At 40.5% G+C, this 26,654-nt stretch overlaps 1 protein-coding gene across 1 annotated transcript in view; it reads left to right on the forward strand.

The window, feature by feature from the left end:
• The first annotated feature begins 11,185 nt into the window (after nt 1-11,185).
• syt3 (synaptotagmin III) overlaps nt 11,186-26,654 on the forward strand; it is a 31,699-nt gene continuing 16,230 nt past the window's right edge. The window contains exons 1-5 of the mRNA XM_063903143.1: nt 11,186-11,469; nt 16,264-16,589; nt 17,831-18,233; nt 24,114-24,509; nt 25,790-25,898. Coding sequence (XP_063759213.1) covers nt 18,086-18,233; nt 24,114-24,509; nt 25,790-25,898 — 653 coding nt within the window. The 5' untranslated portion in view covers nt 11,186-11,469; nt 16,264-16,589; nt 17,831-18,085. The remainder of the gene's footprint in view (nt 11,470-16,263; nt 16,590-17,830; nt 18,234-24,113; nt 24,510-25,789; nt 25,899-26,654) is intronic.

Raw genomic sequence — 26,654 nt, forward strand, 5'->3', positions numbered from 1 at the left:
ACACACACACACACACACACACACACACACACACACACACACACACACACACACACACACACACACACACATACACACACACACACACACACACACACACACACACACACACACACACACACACACACACACACACACACACACACACACACTCATTTGCATGCAAACGCACACATGAACATCCTTGGCAGATAACAGCGGCTGTGATTCCCAGGTCATTTACCCATCTATCTCCCCTCCCTCTTTCTTCCTCAACATTTTCCCCCTTCTCTCACTATCTCACTCCTCCTCTTTTCATTTACCTCGGTCTCAGTCTGATGGCCAGAGTTAATTAGCTGCTATCCTATTGTTGCTCATTAGCTTGAGTAACCAAACATGTGAGACATAGCAAACAAAAGCTTCCTCCAGCTCTCACTCAGATCTGCAATGTGTTTTTGTAATTCCCATTCCAAGGCATCCCCCCCTCCCTTGGCTTTCTGCGCATTACCTACCTTTGTTTGTCGCCTCATCTTTCACTTTGTCGCTTCACTCACCCTGAACTGGAAAATATCTGAAAGGCAGAGATGAGCAAGATCAATGCCAAATCAAATCAGCACAACATTGATGCCATAGCAAAATAACACATAACTACCATTTACTTTCATGATGGCTTCCTATATTGTCGTGTATGTCAATTAAAAAATGTTTGCCATGTACTCTTCCTTCCCTGCTTTTACTGTGCACACAAGCTGATATGCACATACACAGAAACAGACATACAGTATGTTCTTGAAATCCTCATACATGTACACAAACACCCACCCACATGTTCAGACACACATCAGAAAGGCCAGCCTCCTCACCCACACTCATTGGCATTAAAGGGGGGTTCTGTTGATTTGGGTAGTGCCCCTCCCATAAGCCCAGCCTTCTCAGCCTCCTCCCTATTTAATCTATCTTAAAAAAACCTCACAGGCTTAATTCCTTTTCAAGGCAAAGTGCTTTGCTGGCATTGCAGCCAAATCCATACACAAGGAGTGCATCAAGCTTTAAAGTAGACATCTGAACAGCCGAGCAGTTTAGTCAGAGTGACATGAAATATAGACCATAGTGTGTCACTGTGGAATGAGATAAAAAAGAAAATGGTCTAGGGCTGCTGCTGTCCTCAGGCGCTGTGAAGGGCCATGGTGAGAAACACTGGAAAGAACGAGGAGAATTACACAACACTCATAAATACAGACACACAAACATACACCTTGTGATATGCCAAGCAAATGATTTACTACTCAGGAGTGGGCCCTAAATGATTAGATTAGTCTCCGGCTCCGTGGCTCCAGTAGCGCCAAGAGACAGGATAGGATAAGACATTACTAACATTAAATACTACACACGAAAGGATAGAACAGTAAATATGATAAATTAAAAGAACAAAAACATAAGAAAGCTGTGTACATCTAAAATATAACTGACATCGTGTTTACCACCCCTTGTAGCGCATAGTGAGTCAGACTCGTTTCTCCCACCATACAAACTGACATTTCGAGCCCCCAAATATTCATAACTCAGACTATAATATAGCCTACTGTACATAGTCCATTAAGAGTAAAAGACATTCACAAATCTGTCATTGTTCACACAGTGGCTAGCTTGACAGCTGTAATAACTAACTATAACCATGTTTATTGTTTACGTTCATTACGATCATTTTGTGGGAGTGGCTTTGAAAGGGAGGCCTGTAGAAACTGGACGATGTCTTGCTAGATTTATCCTGAAAAGGACAAGGACCCAGCTTAAAGGTACTGCTCTCAGGGATTATCATACAGAGGAATATCTGAAACTGCAGCTTTGCTTGAATTTGTGAATCTGTATGTGTATTTCAGCTAATTGGTTAACTAAACAGAAAATGTGTTGGTCAGACATATTTTCTTTTTTTTTTTGTTTACTGTCACTGCTCTTGTTGCACGAGAAAAAGCTTTAACAACACGCTGTATACTACCTGCTTATCACTAAACAGCAGACCATCACAGTAAGCCACTTGCTAGTTAACGACAGTTAAATAAACACAATTAATTATTATGAATTAGATCGAAACAGATATTAACAGACGAATATTGGACTTACATTCATCAGGTTGGCACAATCTCCAGTGAGATAAAATATACTGATTAGTGTGCACTGTGTGCAGTGTGTAGTTCCTACCTCAGTCTAATTCAATCATTCCCATATTTTGATTCATTCGTGCGATCAAATTAAATAACTTACAAATGTTGCCTGTGCCTAAGAGTCATTTTCTAAATCTAGCCGCCCCTTGCTGGTTACTGGGTAGTATATATTTGGATAGACATTCTTTAATTAAGTTTTACTTTTTCTTGGTGATGAGTAATCAAGACATACAAACAATACAAATCTTGGCATGATTATTTGTCTCTCTCTTTGACTGCTCCCTGGCTCCTTCCATTTTCCATATCAACCTAAAAAGGCAATGTTATGTTTCCTTTGCTCCAGAATGCCAAAAAAATCTGGATGGAAAATCTAAAATAAATTAAATCAATGAAATGCTCAAATTGGTGGCAATGTTGTTCATTTACAGACTACTACTTAGATGCTGTTGTCTTGGATTTCTCTTTTCAACAAGTTTTTGGTGCTTTAAAAGCTCCTCTGTTTTCACCAGTCATTTCTAAATTTGACTGTTTCCTTTTTTGGTGCATCTTCTTTCTTGTACAAACAGTCAGATATGACATTTAAAAATAAATGTTTAGCACCTTAAGGCAAAATGCGGAAATAAAGAGAAGATATAAGAGTACAAAATACTGATGGAAAACATTTTCTAGGATAAACTTATTGTAAATGCAATGCTATCAACGGGGCAACTGATTTTGACAACTTTATGGCAGAGCACGCTACCTCAGACACAGCAATGTCTGAGGCAGTTGGTTGCTCCATGCATGAAATCAGAAGCAGATGCTTGTGTAAGTCTGTTCTAAAAAAACGCGGCCATCGTAGGACTTTGAGGTTCCTGACCTTAACACATACTGCATATGGGGCCCGTCCTGCTCCAGGCTTAGGACAACAAGGTTGGGAGACCCCGCAAAGACAATGGTCAAGAGACTGGAATGACCTCATTGAGATTGCTGGAGGGGTTCTCTGCCAGATGCTGTGAGTGTGCTGACTGGTGATACTCCAGAGAGGAGAGGCTACTGAATCTTCCCACACAGGTATCCGATGAAAGAAAGCGCTAAAGACAGAAAGGAAACATAAAAAAATTAGGTAATAGGAACAAATGCAATCCTCTGATGGGAAATTTAAGTGGGTGATGGCAGTGGGTGATGGGTGAGGGGGGAGTCACGACAAAGAAGACAATGAAGAGCAAAAGAAAAGCAGAGAGAGAGACAGCTAGAGAGACAGAGAGAGAGAAAGAGAGAGAGAGATGTGGGCGATTGGTCCTGAGAGAGTTGTCATGGTAACAAGTGATCATGATGATGTTGAGTCTGATCAGAGAAGACTTTTGGAAAGAAAGTGCCAATACATACAGAAGATGCATCATTTCATTAGATCTGAAATGCCAATAAGGGCCAGAATCACGTCAGAGTTGTCAAAATGTGATGGGAGGATATTCAAAAGTTTTGTTTTAACAATACGTTTTACTCTTTAGATATAACAAACAAACATGTAATTCCAATCACCTCTCATGGGAAATTGTTATAAAAAATAATGGTTTCATGAATTAGCTGGGCTCTTTGTGCTACTCATCATTACAGTAGGATGTTATTACATTAGTCATTATATTTTGTCAGAGACACAAGTTGAGTGCAGTTTAAGTGTGTCAGTGTGGTAACCCTCCTCTACACACATTATTTTTCTAAAGATCCTTTCTCTTCATTAGCCTTCAGCCATTCAGATTTTTTTTTTCTACTAGTACAGAGGGTGCCACCGCTTGTTGATGATGCTGGAGAGACTTGTTGGAAAGAGACTCTTGTCAGGCTGGATAAAGACAGGAAATGGGGGGCAGCAGCAGCAACTCTACTTCTAGGTCTATGTAATCTGAATGTACAGTCATCTGTTATTTTAACAATGAAGCTAACAGATTTACAGCAAGTCAAGAAATACGCACAGCTGCATTAACGCACTGAAAGTCTGAGAACCAGTCAAATAACACTGCTGTCTTCTAACCTTAACGTGTGGTGCTGGCCTACAGTTTAACCATCTGTTTATGTACTGTGGCACTAACTGGGGGCTGTATGGGCTGTGTGATTACATTTTGTTAGTTTGTTTATTGGACCAAATCCAGAGTGGCAGAAACAAGAAACGACCCGCACATTTGTCTCCTCCTCTCCGCGGTCAGGAGAGCAGCCCCCCGGGGGGAGGAGAGCGATCTGGACAGCCTGCACTTGGCAACCAGCCACAGCTGGGTCTAACATGTGAAACAGCAGCACCAGAAAGTGTGCATTCTGTCTGCATAAACCAGGTGACGTGTCTGAATTTAGGATGACTAACTTTAAGTGCTAACTGAAGCTCAGTTCACGCCCCAGGGCTGCAGACTCTACTCCCCCCGCCAGAATAAGGACACTTTGTTTGGTAAAAGAGGGGGAGCCTGTGAATGATTTAATTGTGGCTTGAACCTGAACTAGCTCCCAGGCTTTGCTCCATTAAAAAAAACTTTAAAAAACATATCTTACACATTTCACCTTTTTTAAACACAGGAAGTGGTCAATCAGAATAACCTATGTTCCGACCACTTCATTGGGGAATCTCATGTCCTGTTGTTTAGTCTTCTCTAAGTCCAATGGTTTGTTTTTCCATCCCCTTTGAATAAAAAAAGGCTGGATCCTCCATGTCCCCTTTGTGTTCAGTTTTTTGGCAGCACCAGCCTGGACCACAGCCTCACGACACCAATTCAACAGACAACAAATCATCCAAAACAAGGCAATAAAAATGGCATAGAGGCTCCCACAGTACATCAGCAACCATTACATCCACGGTATGTCCACACTCAAAACCATCCAAGAGAGAAACCCCACCCTCACAAAGAAATACTGCAACACCAAGCAATGATGCAGCTATTCTTTCATTATCATCCAAACAGCCATATTTCACTTCATCTCTTTTTTTTTTTTCAATGTCTTACTTCCTTCATAGAAACCTTGACCGCCAGCCACCCATACACATATCCACACACTTTGCTATTTTTCTTCACCCATCCTATCGGTTTATCACGGCGATCAAGGAGGTTATGTTTTCGTTGAGTTTGTTTATTTGGCTGTCAGCATAATTACAAAAAAAAACAAGCAGGATTTTTATAAAACTTGGTGGATGGTAGTAGAATGGGCCAAAGAAGAACCCACTGAAAAGGAACAAATCCAAAACACATTTCAGACACAAACATTTCGTAGCGTTCAGTTTACATTGCAAGATAGGGCATGGTTTGGTGGAGGATGGCACTCTCAGTTTATAACCATATTTTGTTCGGGGGAAAATCCATAAATATATATACATTAATCAATTGGCATAGGGTTCAGTAATAATCTCTTTCCTCAATTGATCACTCAGGGATAGAAAAGCTATCTTCTTTGCTCATTAGCTAAGTTTGTGAGTCAGTGTTGTCTTTTTGAGATTAGGTATGGTGTGTCCAGCTTTATTAAGTTAATGTAAAGTGAGCATATCCGGTTATGTTCTTTTAGGTCACAAGGCATTTGTGACATATTTGGTAAACTGATGCTGTGGAGGGTAATGCTCCCAAAAAGAATGCAGCTCAAGGCCAGATTCCTCCCCCAACCACTCCCCTCATTAGGGCTGTTTATCAAATGCATCTGCTAGCCTTTGTACGTCCCTTTGCCCCTGTCTGTCATAGTTGGTGGTACAGGTAGGCAGTCAATTTTAATACCTGAATAAATTGGTCTCTTTTGTCAGTATTACGTTATCCTCCCTTGCTTCTTCCTTACAGTTTGTCCTGCTTGCCATTGCTTGCACACCAGTGATTTGGTTAAACCTCATTCCTGTGGTGAGTAGGATCCACACATTTAAACAAATGGTTTGTATTCCACATGGTGAGCCATTTTTTACCTTTTGTAGGTTCAGCTGCTGCTGTTTTTGCTGATATCGATTGTTTTTTGTTTATACTCTCATATTATCTGTTGTGTTTAGCTTTTATCTTGGTGTTGCCTATAGCTTTGCACATTTTAACATAGTAGTTTAAACCAACTGGGATCTTTTTGTTTCGTTGTCTTCTTTGCTTTAAATTGAATTCTGGTCATTGTGGAAGCTAAAGTCACCCTCACTGTTTGCTGTGATGGAGAGCACTGGGGAGCACACGTGAGTTACTAGTTTGCAATGTGTGGTTCGCTGGGACTGCACATGGTGGGTATATGGTAGCGCCCTAGTTTCACTTAAGTAGCCTGCCTACCTATTTAAAGGCCTCAGCCCACTTTAGTTTTGGTTCTTCTTTTTCACTTGCATATACTTTTAATATTGGATTTGAAGTACATATTTTGAACACATTTTGCAACAAAGATTTGTAACTGAACCTTTCTTGTTACAACAATTTCCTGAGTTTCCTATTTTTGATTTAGATAATGTTTGCAGCTTTGTTTTCTTGTCCTGTTGGATCCTTTTTGGTTGTAGTGTTTATAAATTGTCAGCAACAACTTTGGGAGAGCTCTTTGCTAGACAGCATCTTGTCCTATTGTTTTGCTAGAGGACTTTGTTGGGTAGAAGCTAAATTCTACCTATGTTCTGTGTGTTGGTGCTGCTGAGGAAAATAAGACCTAGTGAGCTATGGGCAACTTTGAAAGTCTGTCCCCTTTGGCAAGACGAGACAGATATCTTTCTCTGTCTCCTCTGTCTTGGTTTCCCTGGAGGGACAACCCCCTCTTCTTCCGTTGAGACATAGGTTGGTGTAAAATAGTCTTGAGGAAGGAACGGAGAGATTTTTCACTCCCACAATTCCTTGCTCCTGCAACATTTAAAGTGATGCACCCTTCGGCGACTCGTGAAAACTATTGATTGTATCCAACATACGTAACAATGCATGAAATAATTTCCAAAACTTGCTAAAGTATTAAGCTGTTTAAACTTTCAACAACCAAAAGGCGAACTACGAACATTTTATTGATAAGCATAGAATGCTAATAATTTACAGGGTGGTAGATCATCCTGCTGTGTTATTTTTTCTCTTTTGTTTAGTGTTGACAATTGTGATTTAAACAATGCAATATTTAACATAAACTAGAAACATAACTTCCATTATGATTTTTCTAGTTCTCTTATAAGTGTCTTTCAGCTTATTACACTTCTGACAGACTTTCTTCAATCTATAATGTCTGAGTCATAGTGAAAGGCTTCCAGCAAATCTTCACAATGTCACAAGACATAAGAAAGAGCACAAAGCCATTGTCTTTATTGGAGAGTCTTTTAAAAAAATACTTTGACTGGAATGCATCTGTTGAGGAATATATTCACCAAGGCCTCTGCCTTTCACCCAGTTTATTACTCTTCTCCTATATTCAGCGCACAGGAACGCGACCTCGGGGTGCTACTGTCTCCCGCCGTCACAGCCAGGCATGCAACCTCGGTTACCACTTTCTGTCTTTCCTTGAGAATAGTTTAGGTCTGGAAGATAAATATTTGGGATTTGGAGAAAATATTCAGAATTGGTTGGGCAGAAGCTGTGTCACTTCGTTGCTGCAGCAAATATCTTTATCAGTTTTCCGGCCCTAACTTCAAACGAATCTTCAGTGTGCGGGCTCTCCCGTCTTCTCATTGTGTTTTGAATCATTGCTCCAGAAGTTTCAATCACAGTATCCATTGGAGCATTTTTTTTTTAACATACAATCTTTTGTACTATCCAATGTAATTGCAGAACCCACAGTCAGTGTGGTAGCTAGGTAGGCCTAACAGTGTAACAGCCGTGCAGCAGTAGTGGCCAGCTGGCAATAAATTATATAAGAGATTAGCTCACCAGCGATAGTGCTAGCTCCGCTACCTTTCTGGTTACATTACCCCTCGCCTTGCAAGTTGTAACGATTCCTGGGTCTCGTCAATAGAAATGTTGTTAACCCAGAGAAGGTGGAAGCACAGTTTTAAGGATAAACTCAGGAAACAGTCCACTCCATTGAATTTGGTTGATGTCAACATAAGAGCACACTCTCGCAGCCTTCACTGACATTTAATATTTAACAAAGCATTTCATAATATGGTTAAAACCAACTGTCCTCCAGCTTTTACCGACAACATGAATGGGGATGAAGTGTCTCAAGACTATTCAGGCTATGTGATAAATGTAGGGACAGCTTAGAGGACACAGGAAACACAGTCTTCCTTAGGACTTCTGGATTTAACACTGATGGTCACTCTTAATCCATCTCTATGGGCTTGTATCCCTTTCAACTTTCTTTTGTCTACTTTCATAAAATTTGTGAGTGATATTTAGATCCTTGCTTATAATGTGCTTTATTGTGTGCCTGTATGCTCTGTGTGTTTTATTTGCACATTTGAGGGTGAATAATTTGACCCATATATAATAAATATTGTCATGCCAACGGCTGTTTCAGATGAAACAAGGTCTTTGACAGTAGCTGCTGCCATTGGCTTAGCTTTAAGTTATATCTTTTGTCAATCCTATTTGTTTAACTTCTCCTTTTTTCCTCTGTATCCCTCCCCTCTCCTCTGTGTGATCCTGATTCCCTCGCTATGCGTCCCTGTCCTCTTCTGTTGTGTGTCTCAGACTCTCTCTGTGCTTCGCTGTGACAGTTAACAGAGGTCACTGTTTACTCTCATTTATCAGTCAATCATCGGCAGCTGCAGGGTTCCAAACAGCTTTTTTTCCATCCTGCTTTTACCATTACTGTTTCCTGAAGAATGACAATGAAAATGACATTTAATTATGGGGTGTTGATTTATTATACTATGTATGATGTGTTATGTCCATTTAATATCATTCCTGTCATTGTCAGGGAAACATGTGATGACAGATAAGATTTTTTTTTTTTTAAAGTTATTAGGATTGACACGGTGTGTACATTGTGTTATTCATTTAATTGTTACATTATGCTGTCAGTGTAATAAGGTAATGGACCCTGAAAATATGATTTTGTACAGGGAAAATTGTAAGAAATAGTGACATTTATGTATTATTAATTTTTTGTCTGCTAAAATCTGATGGAGATCTAAACAAGAACATAAGTCTTGAATGCCCTCTTAATGCGACCCTTTTTAAGATGTGGATTACGAATGTTTTTTTAACAAATCGTTGTCTTTATCTTTGCTCTCTATTATCAAAATAAAAACCACAGGATCAAATTTTGATTCACTTAAACGAAGGTAATTCAAGTGCCCCTTCAAGCTAATTTCCCCCCAAAACATTGAATGCCGATAATTAGCATTTTTATGAATAAATAATAGTTTAATAAGAGCTTTCGTGTGAAAAAGCATCCATTTAGAACAGTTTTATCTGAATAAAGGTAGAATTTCCATACCAAAGTGGAGAATAAGGCCTTCATGTTCTCAGTGCTGTATGGCCCATTAGGTGTTGTTTGGGAACAGTCTACTCTGTGAGAATGATTAATTCATCAGTTTGCTGTCTTTAAATATGAAGGTGCATACCTCTATCCGACAACATAACTCACAGTAGAAGGAATTTCTTTTAAAATGAAAAAGCTTTCTGTTTTACCATATAACAGCTGACTAGCTTATGTGCAATTGAACAAGAAAACATGCATTAGTTTTACAGAAATTTAGGGAATGCCACCAACGATAGTTAACAACAAGAATCAAGAAAGTTCACACACTGTTCACCATGGTCATTCATTATGGTGGAAGGCCTAAATGCAATGAACATCTTGAAGGGCAAAGGGATGACTTTAACAAGGCAAGGGATGGCAGGTTTTCAACTCCAAAAGATTAAACACGGACCATCTTTTCATTATTTTGTCTGATGCCTTTTTGACAAATATCCTTCATTTCTTTACGTAACATTTGTTGTACTTTCTACGGGCCGTTGTTTTTGGTTTTATTGTGTATTCTCTTTGAGCTCACTACCTGTATGCATGGTCCTGAACTACATAGATACATTAAATGATAGATTAAGAAATGTTTGTTGATGAATGTAATTTTAAACATAATTGGACATCTGGATGTCAAAGCTACATTCCCACTACATTCTCTGCTTGATTAAAACATTTAATTATATTTGAATTATAATTCCTGATTTTTGTTAGGCAACCCTGAGGAAAAACATTTTAAAAACAGCTTTTTAGGTGCAATAAACCTACTCCAGATCCACCATGAAGAGTCCTCGTTATCCTGCCAATGATCTTACCATAAAACAAAGACACTTTTTTATGTACCTCCTTTCTGATTATATGACGCCTGCCAGACTATCATAATCTAATCAAGACTCCAATAAGACTGTGTCTCATTCTAACTATCATGGCCTCTGTATCGCTCAGCTGCTCTTCTCGTTTTTTGTTGAGGTTTCCATGGTACACACACACACACACACACACACACACACACACACACACACACACACACACACACACACACACACACACACACACACACACACACACACACACACACACACACACACACACACACACACACACACACCTGCACATGTACAAACAGACTAAGAGCCATGTCCTTTTTTTGGCTCAGAGCCACACAACATTGGCCCTCCCTCCCAACTCTGCTCTCCACTGCTTAAAATCCCAGCAACACCACCTCCTCACACTCCTCCACCCCTACCTCCACTCTCTCCTCTTCCATCCCCTCATCTCAGGGATGCTACCATTAAAAAGGAGTAACGTTTTCTGGGCCCCCCAATCCACCCACCCACCACCACCACCACCTCTCCAGGGGCATCTGCAGGGGTATTATTATTATCTAATCACAGCTATAATAAGACCAAAAAAGATCCTAGGCCTTTTTTTACCGAGTAGCCATTACCCTCCACACCGTCCCAGGACTCCCCCCACCCCCTCCCCACCTCCATGGTTCCCACTAACACACCATCTCTGCCTTTCAGGCTTTCTTTCTACACGCCCCATATACATCAGTATGTCTTTAGCCGGGCAGTACAGGCAGTGAGAGGAGAGACAGAGTATTAGTATTCAGAGCACAGGGAGAGAAAAAAGGCGAGGGAGCGAGGAACCGAGTGAGAGAGTGAGAGGGAGGGGATAGTGAAACAGAGAGGAGGAAAAAACACAAGGAGGGGGTAAAATATAAGGGTAAAACATAGGAAACGGGAGGAAAGAGCGGGGATGATAGATATAACATACTGTTCATTTATTTCTCTCAGTCTGCCATCCCAGTTGCGGGGCTTATTGCTCAGTGCGTCTTCGAGAGAAGAGAGGGAGTGAGAGAGAGGAGGGGGTGGACAGAGCAAAAGAGGGCGGAATGCCCCTTTACAAGCGTCGCATCTGACTAAAACAGCGGAGAAGCTAGTAAATCGGAAATTGGACAGAGGGTTACAGTGGTTTCTGCAACGCCAAGGTAGGACATATTCCGTTTGTTGATTCTGTTGCCAGCATGCATTCAGGTCTGTGGTATTTGCGATGTGTGCGTTATTTGCATCACATCTCCTTTGATCCTGCATCCCGCACTGGGCTCTGCTAAATATGCCCTAAATCTAGCGGGATGTGTCTGTTTTCCATAAATATTTAATGTATATTATTTGTGCATCACCCAGGCTCTTTCATATTGCATGCTTCCATTGGTAGGTGTGTGTTTCGAACATATAGTGGGATGCATGTTGTATGGAGGCAGTCCATACAGGCTATGTAGGCTGTAATAGCCTACAGATGACAGGATCTTATTAAAACTGTATCAATGGCAGCTATCCTCACTGCTGCTGATGATTTAACTTTCTTCCGCGCAAACGCTTTATCATTTAAGATGAACAGACAGTGAGATGCGCGCACGAGCACGCAGAAAACAGAAGACAGGTTGACGTGCGTAAGACGTGCGTAATTCCCCCTCCACCCCACCCACACCCCATTCCCCAAGCCATCAAAGACACAGTTGCTCTGGCTTCACACCATAGAGAACCAATCTTTATGCAACATAATAATTAAAAAAAACCTCAACCTGGGAGACACAGACTCTTACATAGCATTAGAAAAATAAGTACGGGCAGACCTGTGTGTGTGTGTGTGTGTGTGTGTGTGTGTGTGTGTGTGTGTGTGTGTGTGTGTGTGTGTGTGTGTGTGTGTGTGTGTGTGTGTGTGTGTGTGTGTGTGTGTGTGTGTGTGTGTGTGATTACACTCCCTGTCTGTAAATAGGTCCTGCTCTGCAGCTACACTGGCTGTGCAAAAGACAGGAAAGGTAGCATCAGTTTCCAAAGGCTCATGGCTGGCCACTTGCTCTTTATTTTCTTTCTATGTTATAGACTATAAAAACAATTGCAGCTCCAGAGTTGTGGAAAGGTTTGAGAGCCTGAACAGCAACCCTTTGTTTTGTGAATATGGTATGGAAATAGGAAATAGGAAAAATGTCTATGCTTTGATGTGAATGCGTGTTTTATTGCATGTTCATAGAGATTTATGGTCTTAAGCACACATTCATGACACTTTCTCCCTCCTCATGTTATTGTTTGCTGAAAAAGGTGTTCAGAAACTGTTAAAAGGGTGGAAACTATTATAGGAACAACCTCGAGGCAGAGACTTGGCAAAGCTAATACCTCTAGTCGATAGACATTAATATCCCCACGCTCAATCTTGGCCTTATACGCCGTAGTTTCTGTCCCGACGCAAAACAGTAGCGCTCCACTTGAGTAACCAAAAAGACGTGTTGTAGTATCCCTATCTGTTTACCCCTGTGCATCAATCTGTCACAGCCGAATGAGCAGAGAACAGCGATGAAAGCATTGTCTGGGGCAGACATCGCTTTGGCCTCGAAAGGAAATGATGCAAAACAAAAAAGAGGATATGCCAGTGCCGGTGGAGAGAGGTCATGACCTCTATGAATCAGGGATAGTCCTGACGAATGGTGGATGATCTAAGGGTACATGAGTACATTGATTTGAGATGGTACACAACATGATACGGCCCAGCAGGCTGCAGCAGAGCTGACAGCATCAAAGTCTGGAACAGTGAGGATCACAGGACAAAGTCTGTAAAGTAAAACAGAATGGAAATTACCAATTATTAAAGGAAATACTGTTAATGCAAAACATGCTGCTAAGCACAGACATTGGAAGTGTGAAATTAGCTTAAACACTTAAGCAATTTTACAGACTCTAAAACAAACAAAAAAATCTGCAACAAAAGCAAAGAATGAGAGTTTCAATAAAACATGACTTCCAGGCATACGATTGAAAACAAAGGAAAGAGCGCAGCAGCAGTTTGAAGGACTTGAAAGCAGGTTCACTGAGATCCTATTAGGTATATCCAATGGATTAGTCTCCATTGTCTACAGAAGCATTATGTTCTCACACAAAAAAGAGTCTGACTGTTCTCAGTTCCATTTTCCAATTAGGAAGGTATTCAGTTTTTCCCCATAAAAATTGTAAATTTCAGCATTTAATGGTAATTTCAATTAAAGGGGAAAGGTGAGACTGAAAGAGACTTTTATTAAGTGAATAAAGGTTGTATCTTAAACCTGCCGGATTGCTATCGGATCTCTATAATTAAATGCAGAACAACCTCAAGGTAATACAACAAAATCCGCTGCCACAACAAATAGGTTAGTTGCCTCTGAACTGGAAAAGCTCAAATGGTAGCAGACTCATAGGCTATCTAATGTATTGTGTTCAAGACAAACATATCATTTGACTAGAAACTGAATCTTCAAATGATAATATGGGGTTGGAATAGATCACAGGTTTGCAGAATCCAAATGTCTTCTACTTCTTATTCAGCAGACAGCAGCTTTTCAAATGCCTTATCACTGTAATTCCCAAACCCTGCTGAGGTGTGTGATTCATCCCTCAGAGACAGATTGCACACACAGATTTCAGATTTCAGTCGCACTCTCTAACATGATCCTTGTTACTAAAAAACCCACCCCATGGGTTTTATCATATTTACATTAGCCCTGCTTTAGGATTTGTGTTTGTTTGTAGCTTTTTCAGTGGAATTTCTGAGCAAAGGAGTGAAAACCCCCTGAAATTGTTGTTTGACTAGTGCTGAGCCAATAAATAGAAATCCAATATATATATATAGTAAAACAATTAATGAGGAAGTACATTCAATATTAGATAAATATGTATTGGTGTATGCCCTAGAAATAACACATTTGTGTTTTTTTTTTTTTTTTACATTTTGGAAGATAATCCTCAATCTGTTCACCTGATGGCGACTGCCAGTGCAAATACATGCATGATCCCTTCATTATAAGGGGATACAAATATAAATGCCTCATCTGCTTCATTGCCTTTAAGCTAGATTGAGGATGTAACGGCTGGACTGAGCCATTAAAAAAAGAGAAGTTTAGCTGATGCTTTTATCCTTAGTGATTAACGGGATGGGCCAACAAGGGGCTCAGTGTCTTACTGATGGACACCAGTGTATGGTTGAACTTGCAGCTTCTTACTGATTAATATATGACTCTTGGTCTATATCTGTTGACGCTTTCTGGTCGACTGGTCTTTCTTTCTGTTCTATGTTGCCCTTTTTCCAAGATGTAGCTCTTAATCTGCCTGGCAAACCTCTCCCATAATTGGGCAATTACCTCCTCCAGTCCCCATTCTCCTTTCTTCGTAGTGTGATTAGACTGTGACCTTGCATGCCGTCCTGCCTCCTCTTCCCAGTCGGACGGTGACCTCACTGGTCAATTTATCTATGTTGTGGTGTATTTGTTCCTTGATAGTATTGATCCCCATCAAAATAGCAGTCAATGTAGTGTCTGTGGGAGGTTTAGTATTGGTCTGTACACTAAATAAGAAATGTGCATCTCTGGGCATGATGCTATCTGAGTCGAATTGTTGGTCAACCTGTTTCTGAATTCATATTTATCCGTGAGCTTTTGTACATATGTAGCTTGTTGTATATTGCACCCCCTTACCCGTTGATTACCATTGTTGCTGTGTCACCCCTTGCCGCCAGGTTCCTGTTTTTTTTTCTGAATTTTTCTGCTCCAGTTCTTTTCTGACCCTCTTCATCTGTCTCACCTCTAATTTAATGACTTATATCCCTCTTTCTCCATCTACCTCTTCCTCTGTCTTGCTACACAATCATTCTTTCTTTCTGTCTGTCTGTCTCCTCTATTACATCTTTGCCTCTCCCTCCCCCTGAATCTGTCATTGGCATTTGAGGCGGCCAGTTTTGTGCCAGACAGCCATTTTTCAGATTGAGATATCCTGGGTTTTAAAGTCACTCAGACAGATTTACTATCTTAATGGGGAAAGTGGTTGGGGGAGCACAAGGAGGGCTGATGTAGGATGTAAGGTCGGGATGACGTTTTGATTTGCTAATTTCTTCTCCAACTGCTATTGGCTGAGCTGAGGAGGACAGATAAATAGACTCTGCATTATCTGAGTCTCCTCTCAACCGACAGTATACCCTTATGTGACAATCAGCTTCTCAAAAGAAACAGGAACAGAGCGCGAACAAGAAAAGTGTGTTTCTGTTTTCAAGAGGAGCGAGAAAAACTCAAAAGAGATTGGAAGCATTCTTTGGATAGGGACTTGTTCTGAGTGAAGCATGGCTTTGCCTAATGCAGTGATTGATTGATGGGTCTGGGACAGATGGACATATAAGGAGCGCTTTGCTAGGGAGGTGCCACTCAACGTACAAAGACTGACGCTGACATTTCACAGAACAAAATACATCATCTGATCAATAGTCCTTGCCCTGTCCGACTAGGCACCTTGCTTGAAAAATAGGGCCACTGCTTCACAAGGACATAACAGATTGGTGAAAAAGTGAGCTCAAAATGAACATTGTTTTGCCAGTGATTTGTTTACCAACCAAACTTCAGCTTGTACAAAGTTTTTTGCAGGATATTGTTAATATCAGGGTTTTTGCCGCATCTATGTATTATTAGACACAACTTTGCATTCCTTCTCTACAGTCAGAGTTCCTTGAGACTAACAAACTGTGAGAAACTGGAGTTTAGGCATTGACCTGCTTTTATTAAGACACAAAAAACCAATATGCTAAAAAGCTCTTGTTTTTCTTCAATGACATGACAAGGAGCACAACCATAGGGCAGTCACATTTAATTAATCTGATTATAACTCCATCTGATATTTGAAGAGTTTAAAAAATCCCCCAAATGTTAGTGTTTGTTGGTGTTCCTCTTGATGTGTCTCCACTTATTTGACAGATTGATTTCATTGTTTTTCAGGTTATGTTGGAGAGCTTCAAAAGAGTCTCCACAAAGCCGACAGTGGGTGCAGTCCATGCTGAAGTGCAGGCAGGACCACTAAAACTGATGTGTTGCACCGACCCAAGTTGGATCCAGATGACTAAAAACTACACTCTGTTCCTAATTGGAACCCTCTCTGGTCTTGGAAACGTTAGGAAAATAACAAGATAAAGGTTATGCGTGCACTGCAGGCATAATTACTTATTCCTCTGCCAAATGTATTTGCAAAGACAATTTTAGATGAAGAGAGTCTCCGTTCTGGCTTGCAAATTCAACATGAACCTCAACAGTCAGGTTCAATAAAGGTAAACAAACCATGGCTTACTGACATTATTAAAGATGATACAATGGTTGACTGATTAAAAAAAACAAAAAACGATTGAAAACAAAGGAAAGAGCGCAGCAGCAGTTTGAAGGACTTGAAAAAGAGAAACAAGTTCTCTTCTGTCTTCACAGTGTTTGTATTTCCTTCAGCATACTTCTGTTTTATGGACTCCACAAAATAACTCATCATTATCCAAAATACTCTGGTCACAATGGGGACCATTGGTCAGTTTTGGACGCAAACGTCATCACAGTATCCCCTGGAGATCATTGATAGTTAGACTCCTTCTAATTAAACATGAACTATGTTGAGAATGTATGAAAGCATCTGGTATTATTTAAGGTTATTTATCCATTTTGAGAATAAAATAGTAGCCAAATAAAGTACTACCTTTTAAATTCCAAACTTCATGGGGAAATTTATTCCTAGTATATTTAAACTTACTTTGGGTGAAACTTCCGATATTAACATGGAATTAAAATAGATGTAATGCAAAAAGGTTGTTTGAAGGACCGAATTCACTAAGAACAAACTTCAACATCGGCACAACTGCAATTCCACATACAGTCGCTTTTAGCAGCTTTTTGATTAATTTCAAAATACTTTATCCATACCTCAAAGGGTAGGTTAAGGCTCATTAACTAAATAGTGCTTCTGGCCATACATAGACCATATGGTGATTTGTACTTCTGCTGCCATCCATTTACAGTGTAGGATAGGAATAAAAACAATAGAGAAAAAAGAGAGATTTGTTTGTGGTACTCAAAACATTTAAAATGTAATGTAATGTTTAAAAAAAAAAGTAAAAGCAATGTGCCCTTGCATAAGTTTTACAAATGATGAGACATATGGTTGATGGTACTGGCATTTTGGCTTATAGCCATATAAATGGTAAATGCTGCATTTTTGGGATAATCTGGAACCTGAACCTAATGTGATTTTTATAAATATCAACACATTTGCCCGCCTTAAGCATTTACCAGCACCTGACAAAACACTTCTTTCATGATTCCTGTTATTTAGTTTCACTCTTTATAGAGTATGCTCGTATGATATTTTGTAGCACCAGAACCAATGATCCATCAGAGACACACTGATGGTTTAGGCATCAGAGTTCTTGCTTAATAGGAAAGGTGACTAATCTGCCAAAAGCTTGATTTTTACACCTGTATGTGTACTTACATTCACATTGCCAAATTCTCTCCCTTTTTTCTCTTCAAGGTAAAGTGAGAGGGGTCGGTGACACTCAGTCATACATGGGCACTCTGTGACCCAGACCAAGGTCACACGCAGAACCCCTTCTTTCCTTCTTTATTGCCGGCAGCTTCCTCTGCCTCCTCTCACTCAGTTGACATATATTGCAAAAGGTGGACAGGCCAACAGTCAACTCACCATAGCGCCGTCCGATAGGTGAGGGCTACTAGGGCTGCACTGTCATTGGCTGACTGCTGGTGAGAGTGCAATGCGGATTGGAGGATGTCGGGGGACTGGGATGAAGACCTGTGTAAGAAGGCGCTGGTGTTGGTGGAAGAGCTGTGCTTCAACTCCCCTAGAGGCTACAGCCAAAGTGAACGCTGCCAGGAGTTCAGTTACCTGCTGAGAGGTAGCAACAGACAGGACACAGGTAATTACACTGAGACACCCGGAGACTCTCATACATTTTTTTTTACAATGTTTGATCTCATAGGATTCAACAGTTTATAACAATAATAACTTTCTCCCCTGAAAGATCTTAGAGGGTCTAGTGAGGCAAAGCAATTCTTTGATCTAGATGCTGACGTCATGCTAACGTCATGCTAACATGCTCACAATGACAATGCCTTCATGCTAACATTTCCTAAAGTGCAGTTAATTCGACCTACAGCCGCGGCTGATGTGGTTGTCATGAGTTCTTCATGCATTTTGTAATAATTTATTATTTGACCTGCTGATATTGATAGATGGAAAGTCAGGGGAACAACCAACATGACTACAGTAAGTACTGAGGAAGGCAATATTGACTTAAAAATTCATACATGGCAATCCATCTAATACTCTTGTTGTGTTAAAGGCTCACCCCTGTTCATTTGAAAGTTGGCTTGCTAGTTTCCTTTTTTTTAACAGAACAGAGAGGCTGTAGGCAGCTTCATTCATGTTGATTCAAGATTTTTCAGTGTAGATAGTGTCAAATTATTCAGCCCATCTGCCCATATCCTCAATGTTTTCCACCATTCAAAGTAGTCCATTTGGCCTAGATGTTAAATCTAATTTATCCAACCTAGGGACAGGACTTCAACTTTATTGTCATTACATAGTACAAGTACTAGAAATCAAAACGTAGTTTGGCAACTGACCAGAATTGCAAAACAGCAAGTGCAAATATCTGCATTATATAAGTAAATAACAGTGAATAATTATAAATAGACTATAGACTGGTGAGGTATGTACAGTATACACATTATAAACAGTATAGAAACACATATAGAATGATATGAGCAGAAATATATGGATATAATAATTATATACATGTGTTATTAAAAGTAAACAGTTGTAGGATGTATTATACACAGATGTATGGTGGTGGGTAGTGGGTTATCAGGGGGCAGAGTCCACCAGGGTAACAGTGGAAGAAACTAATCCTGAACCTGCTGGTCTTGGACCTGAGGCTCCTGAAGCGCCTCCTTGATGGTAGAAGGGTGAACAATCTGTTTGAATGATGAGTATTGTCTATAAGGATGATGCATGCTCTCTGCAAACACTGTTTCCGCTGTAAGACTCTGAATAGTCTTTTAATTGTAAAGAAATCTAAAGGTTTGTGTGACTTACGTTACCACCACAGGTGGGTATGTATATGATTATTGAATTGTATTCAATATTGCTTGAAATGCCCATTCCTAATCCAAACAGACCTCAGCTGCTGTAAACTGTGAATGAGAAAACACTAATCTAAAGACACCTTCCAAACCTACAGGGGTCGAGTTTTGATACTGAAATGATTTTGTGGATTGCTTTGAGGAATTTATCACCAACTCAAAAGGAACTCTTCTAATATGAGCTCGACTGAAGATTATTAGTACCCCATTGTGGTCTGAATGTTGCTTTCAAATCTTGATAAGAATAAAATATAAACTTCTTGCAAATATCATCTTTGAACATCCCAAGCACAAACATTTTAGTTTTGTCTCAATAGTTGCAGACATGTGTGGTGTATTACATCTGGAGATATTACAGTAACATGACATATGTTAAACTTTAATGTATGATAAGGCAAATATTAAGACGAGTGAAAATGTTTAGAGATTGTTCGAGGTAGGGTGCACTCAGAACAACAAACCATGAATAATTAATCTGCTAGATTGAAATGACTTCAGTACAAGTCCATCGCATTTCTTTTACGAGCTCCAAAAGAGTCTCAGTAGAATTATGTGAATGTTATTTTAGACCTGGATTACTATATATGTATATATGATATATATAGCCTATATATATATATTTCCTCTTTTTTGTTTAAATTTTACCAACTGAATGTGCATCCAGCTGTACCATGGAGTATTCTGTGTAGAGTATTTTGTGTGGGTTCTAATTGCAGCATTTGGAAGTGCAATATGCTGTTATGCAGATTAGCGTGGATATCTGTGGCTCAGCGTAGATTAGCCTGGATTGGCTGCATGTTGCCTCTGGAGATTTGGATGGCTCTGTGAAGAAATGTCACAGCATGGTTTTAGGCGTTGGCCCCCTTGCCTACCAGCTGTGATTTCTTAGTGTTTGCTGACGGAAGTCTCCGAAACCTCAGAGGACGGCGACGCCGAAAGCTGTCAGCGAATGGCTTGTGTAAGCAGCAGAAATGTGTTTGATGTGGAGCAATGTACGACTCCCAGTGGGCTTGCATCAGTCACTGATTGACAGGGAATCTCAGCCCCTTTTCACATTGCACTTCAGAGGCCTCTTAGCCACCCACCTACCCGCCCGCTCACTCTCTTTTTATGCTTTGTGGATAAGCGATGGATCTTTGACAAGATCAGGGCTTGTGAAGGTACAGCGACTGCCCTAAAGAGAGACAAATGGGGTAGATCGGTTTGGCCCCCGACATTCCTCTCGCACGTTTGATCACAGCCGTGTCTTATCAGCGCACCCTGATCTGCCAACCACACACAACCTACTCCTCTGCCTCCTCGCTTTGTTTTTCCCCCTCCAGATCAATACATTAACCTTTCTTATCCTCAAACCCCTCCCCTTTTTAGGTTTTGCTCTAAATCTTTGTCAGGTTGTTTTCCTCTATCGCTCTTTTCCTGGACTTTCTCTCTTCTCTCTACCATTGCCTCTTTGGTTTCATCCCTTTCACGTGGTAGTTGTATCGACTTTATCAACCCTCCTCCCTTCTTCACCCTCCTTGGAGGCAGCAAAAAGGAGGGAATAAACCCAGTCAGCTGATATGTCTGTTTCAACATGTGCAACAATCTGTTTTCACCCCCTCTCCCAGCTTCTACCGGCCATGCCGGCCATTCTGTGGTTTCGATCATTTTTCCTTTTATCCCATTCCCCTTAATCACTACTGTCCTTTTTATTTGTTCCCACCTCATCCTACCTTCCTTTGTCCTCTTTTCCTCTCCTCCGTTCCCTCACTTTACCCGTCTCCTTATATACATCCTCCCGCCTCTTTCTTGCCCTGATTTTATTTGTCCCTTTTACTGCTTCTCTTCACCCCTTGTCCCTCAATTCCCAACCCGTCTTGTTCACCACTGCAACAGATCGATGTCTTTTCGCCCTTCCCCCACCTTCGGAGCCCCACAATCATATCTTTTGAACAAATGCTGATTAATGACATACTCAGACTGATGAATAATTCACTAAAGAGTGAGCGAGGAAGGAGACGCAAAGAGGAGGTAGGAATGACGAACAAAGAGACAGCCACTGAGTAGAGGAATAAAGTCTAAGCGTGCAGAAGCAGACACCATGGGAAAGTAAATGACAACGAGGAATAAGGTTTTTTTTGAGGGGATTATGAAGAGGAGAGAGGGAAAAAGAAAGAGAGGCAGGGTTGGTGGTGACAGAAGGCAAACCAAATTCCAGAAGATGTGCCCCAGGGCTGTAGGATGGGCTGCTGTTGTCTTGTTTCCACTCAGTCTTGTCATCCTGTTATAGATGTCACTTGCTTTTGTGTGATGTAATACTTCATGTCTTTATCATGCCACTTAAGACACTCTGAATTGAAGTAAATTGAAGGAAAAGGGGTTAAAGAAAAGGAAAAGTATTATTCTGGATCTGGTCGGAGGTTCTGGAAAGATTTTCCTCTGGCGTAAGACAATGCTGTTTTACATAAGGTTATGATTCGTCTGCCTGCAGACAGGAAGGATTGTTAGTGGTGGCCCTTCTCTGGCAAGACGCACATATTCTAGGTAAATTGCAAGGTGGGGAAGCTTGCTGTTTGCGCAATCGGCACACTGTATCGTAATTAGTCCATTGGTCGACTTACAACCTATGAATATTCATGTGGCTCTGGGCCTATATTTCATTGTGGGGTCTGATTGGTCCTTTTGTCAAGACAGTCATCAGACCCAACACATTTATAAAAAACATCAAATGGCTCAGCATAATTATAAATATTCATTGTATATTTAGTCTATGTATTTATAAATATTCAAAACATATTTATAGGGTATTTACAAATTTATGAATTGTTGAATTTACGTATCATAGGCTCCGACATGTGCTGTTGTGCACTTCAAAACCATAAACAGAACCAAGTTCCCGAGCTCTGGAGCTGACATGGACTCTCTTTAATTTCTGCTCTCTTTAACAGAGGCGGTTGCTGGAACTATCCGGCTGTCTGGTGCTGAAACTGCGGTTTTCTTTTTATTCGGTACACTTTTTCATTCGGATGAGTCATTCTCCACCCTTCGCAACACACACATCTTCTACTGCCCCATATCCGTCCTCCCCCCACACCCCCAACCCTGATCCTATCCATCCCTCTAACACAATCCTTGAGCCGTCACAGATTAAAGAGCTCATCACCATGTGGAAATGCACGATGACATCGCATAGAGATATCATTGTTGGTGCTGCTACTTTTTTTTCTAATTGTTTGCCCCCCTTCTCCCACATCCATCTATTCTCCTCTCCTCTCCTAAGAATATCCACTCCGCCAACGTTTGCCCCCATTTTGAGCTCTGGATTCTAACGCTGGATATGAGCTTCAGGGGATGTTTGCATCAATTTACGCCTACAGCGGGATCCTTTTCTAGCTTCGTGATTTGTGATTTTTGAGACCTTGTTATGATGCTGATGTGTGAAGGCAGTGTATGGGCTCTTCATCATGCAGTGGCTTACTGTTGATTTGTCATGCTAGCTGGCATGAATCTATGGATAGCAGTGTATGATAATCTGCAAGTCCAGCAATTTGGTCCAGAGTGAAACATTTCTATAACTGTTGGATGGATTGTGATTAAAGTGTTTACAGACATTTATTAACCCTAGTTAAAGAATCCTGCAGACTTAACTGATCGCCTATGTCTTTGCTCAGAAGGACCATTAGGTTCACATTTGTGGTTTTGAGTGAAATTTCTCAACAAATATTAAATGGATTGCCATTCATGCCTCTCTCAGGATGTAACTTTAGTGATGCCCTTGCTTTTAATTGAGACACCACTGGCACCCAATTATGTTTTAAAGTAGGGACACATACTCGGAAAGAGAAAAAAACATGTCTTGCATTTGAACACCACCTTACCACTACACCACCTTTACCAGTGTATATTAGTTAGATTATTGGTGTTCTAAAACCAAAAATATACAAGTTATAAATATCCGTGTAATAAGAGTCAAACCATTGATTGAGCTTCGTGAACATAACTTCTCCAGAGCCAATTCCTCTCCCTTCAGCTAGGCTGACTGTCAAAGGTAGCTAACATTGATTAGCAAATCTGTTCAGCAGGACAGTCTTACTTTTAGTTTATTCCAAGTTTGGCTGGAATCACGGAGCCAAGTAGATTGCAGATGCTGTATAATGATTTGTTTATTCTTCTAAAGACAAACACTGGATTAGCAATACTACGACTGTGACTTTATCATATAATATTGGGAACACATTTGCTTCACTTAATCATTCATGTGCGAAGGTTCAGAGCATCATCATCATCAAAATGTCAATTTCAGTAAAAATGATATTCTGGTTGATGACCTGTAAGCTATTAGGAATACCATCAGCTATTTTCGTCTAAAACCAATGTGCATGTGTTCAGATGCAGTTACGCTAACCTGGTAAAGATAGTAAACATTATGAATGCTAAATATAATCATACATTGTTGGTGTGAGCGAATTTGTATGCTGTTGTTAGATTTTGCTTAAAGCACTGCTGTGTAGTAGTCTACAGTAAACTACATTCTTTACACACTTTATGAAATTTGTTGTTTTTTCTTTTTTTAATACAGACTTTAAGAATGAAGACATGGTTTTCTTTTGTATTTTTTATCTCCCGTTCCTCTAATTTTTCCTTATACTGTATCTTCCTTTAATCCTCTGTAGAGATCTCTGTCAGCCTGCTGTCGGTCATCGTGACATTCTGTGGCATCGTCCTCCTCTCCGTTTCGCTCTTCGTCTCCTGGAAGCTTTGCTGGCTGCCATGGAGGGACAAGGAGGGCGGAGGCCTGAGCCTGACATCGGGGTTGTTGCCCGGAAGTGCAGGTGTTGGAAGCCTTGGAGGCCCAGGGGGCTCGTCACTCTTACCCCCCCTGCTGCAGAGGAAGGAGGGCCACTCCTCATCCTCGCTCTACCCCTCCTTGGGCCAGCAGGGTCAGCACCACCCACATTTCTCTGACCTGGTGGGAGTGGAGAGGGGGGAGGTTGGCGGTGTGGTTGGAGGGCCACAGGAGACCCAGGAGCCGTCCTATCTGGACATGGATTCCTACCCCAACAATGCAGGTGAGAGGGAGACACTTTTAATCCAATTCAGACTGAGTAATGTAATTCCATGCTCAATAACTTTTTATTTTAATACACTCACAGGTTACTGAATTTAATACATTTACCTGCATACAGTAAAACAAATTTAAATGTGTGGCAACAGTGTTAGGAATGGCCATAATTGTATAAATAAATGACTTTTCTCATAGTAGTGCTACATTTAAGGAATATTACTTTTTCATGTTACTTGCCTAGACTCTTGTTACAAGTGGGTTATTGAAGAAACTCATTTAGAAAGAGATAGACTGTGACTTAAAGGTGAAGTTTCACTGACAAACATATTTTCATTCAAGGTTTTTTTTGTTTATTATTTACAAAATAATGTGCAGTGATCTAATCAGCTTTAAGGTTCCCATTGCTAACAGTTTATCACAAAGTTGTTTCAGAAAAAAATCATGCCACTTGAGTCATGATGGACTTTCTTTTCCAGCTAGTTTTATCAGAGTTTGTTGCAGAAAACAGCTGCCTGACACCACTGACCACAACGTTCATGTGTGCAGTGAAATTGAACCTAACAGTAAATGTGCCTTGAAACTAAAACAATAAGCTCCAAACTTGCTGGAACTGATGATGTGTTTTTTTCACTTCTTGCAGCAACCCTTTCACATCAGACATAGTATTTTGAGGTGATCATCATATACAATGAAACAAAACTTAAGCTGCAACAAGTATTTGGTTGATCAATTCATTGATTGACAGATAATTATTTTTTTACTTTTCTTATAATGAAATGAATTCATACTTTTTCTATTACATGTGTTTTTCACTTTGTCCTGATGTTTAGAAGACAAACTCTTGAAATTTAAACAAGCATTAGTTGCAGCCTTTACACGATTACACATAAACATACTGATTTGTAGCTTTATGAGACCCTTCCAGAAAAAGGTGTAATGGTGGAGCAATTTTCACAGACTGATTAATCAGTATCATTATTCAGTAATTGTCAAATGTTTTCTGGCTTCTAAAATTGCAGTTTGACGTGCTTTCTTTCATATCTGTTTATTATTCCAATTAATGCTGGATCATGTTCTGCTGCTGTAAACGTCTGATAATTCTTTCTCTTCTGTCCGCTGTTGAAAAACTCTCAGTTAAATCAATGCAAGACAATCAATGCGATCGATAATGCCGACCCTGCATTCGAAAAAAAGACATTGCTCTAAACCACTGTAATGTCTAAGGCACTAACAAAAGAGACAAGTGAGTCATCGAGTCTTGTTTGTCCATTTCTCACTCTGCAGGAACTCTGAAGCTGAGTCAGACGTCTCCAGACGTCCCTAACTCAGAGGTTGGAGCCCAGCCCCATAAAGACCTGCCGAACGCCCATTCCCAGCAGCAGGTCACCTCCCGGTCAGTACAGAGTATTCTGGCCGTATGTCTGGGTTAAAAGGTGCAATGTGTAATATCTGGCCACATGATTCTGCCATCTTACAATCTCAATGTTTGTCAGGCCTATAGTTTGTAGTATAGTTTGCCCAGCTCAGTTGTAGCCCTAGAAAGACCATACAAAACAGCAACATCAGAACCAAATCGAGGTCTTTTGTTACGTTTTTTCCGGTACGGTTTGGTTTGTCATTAGTTATGTTTACCTTAATGAAACGGACCTCATCCCTTCACTTGCCAGGAGCTGTCTCCAACGGTGGAGGGCCATGCTAATGTTTACCCTTGTGTGGCTTCTTTTGATATCACTTATTATCTGACCGTAAATTGTGATATCTTGCCAAGAGCAGGTCGTTAGGATTGTGATAAAGGTCATTTGCCAAGAGTAACAGCCATCTTTGCGTAACTTTACCGGGGGCTTTACCGTCCACCTGATTGACTCACAGCAGTTGTAATCGTTTTTTTCTCTCACTCTGGACTGAGGGCAGACTGAACTTTACCATGACTCACTGTTACTTCTTTAGGTACAAGTGTTATGACAAGACAGGATGTCTAGGGCTAGCTGATAAGCATGCTAATTTTAAAAGATATCTCTGCAACACCTTACAGAGTCTGAAATTGTGTCAGAACTGTGTGTTGTTCACATTCTGTTAATATTAGCCTATTGTAAACTAAAAACTCTCCCCTTACACATTGCACCTAACAAAAGAGTGTGTGCATGTTGTG

The sequence above is a fragment of the Eleginops maclovinus genome, chromosome 16, assembly GCF_036324505.1.
Source record: "Eleginops maclovinus isolate JMC-PN-2008 ecotype Puerto Natales chromosome 16, JC_Emac_rtc_rv5, whole genome shotgun sequence".
Taxonomy (NCBI): domain Eukaryota; kingdom Metazoa; phylum Chordata; class Actinopteri; order Perciformes; family Eleginopidae; genus Eleginops; species Eleginops maclovinus.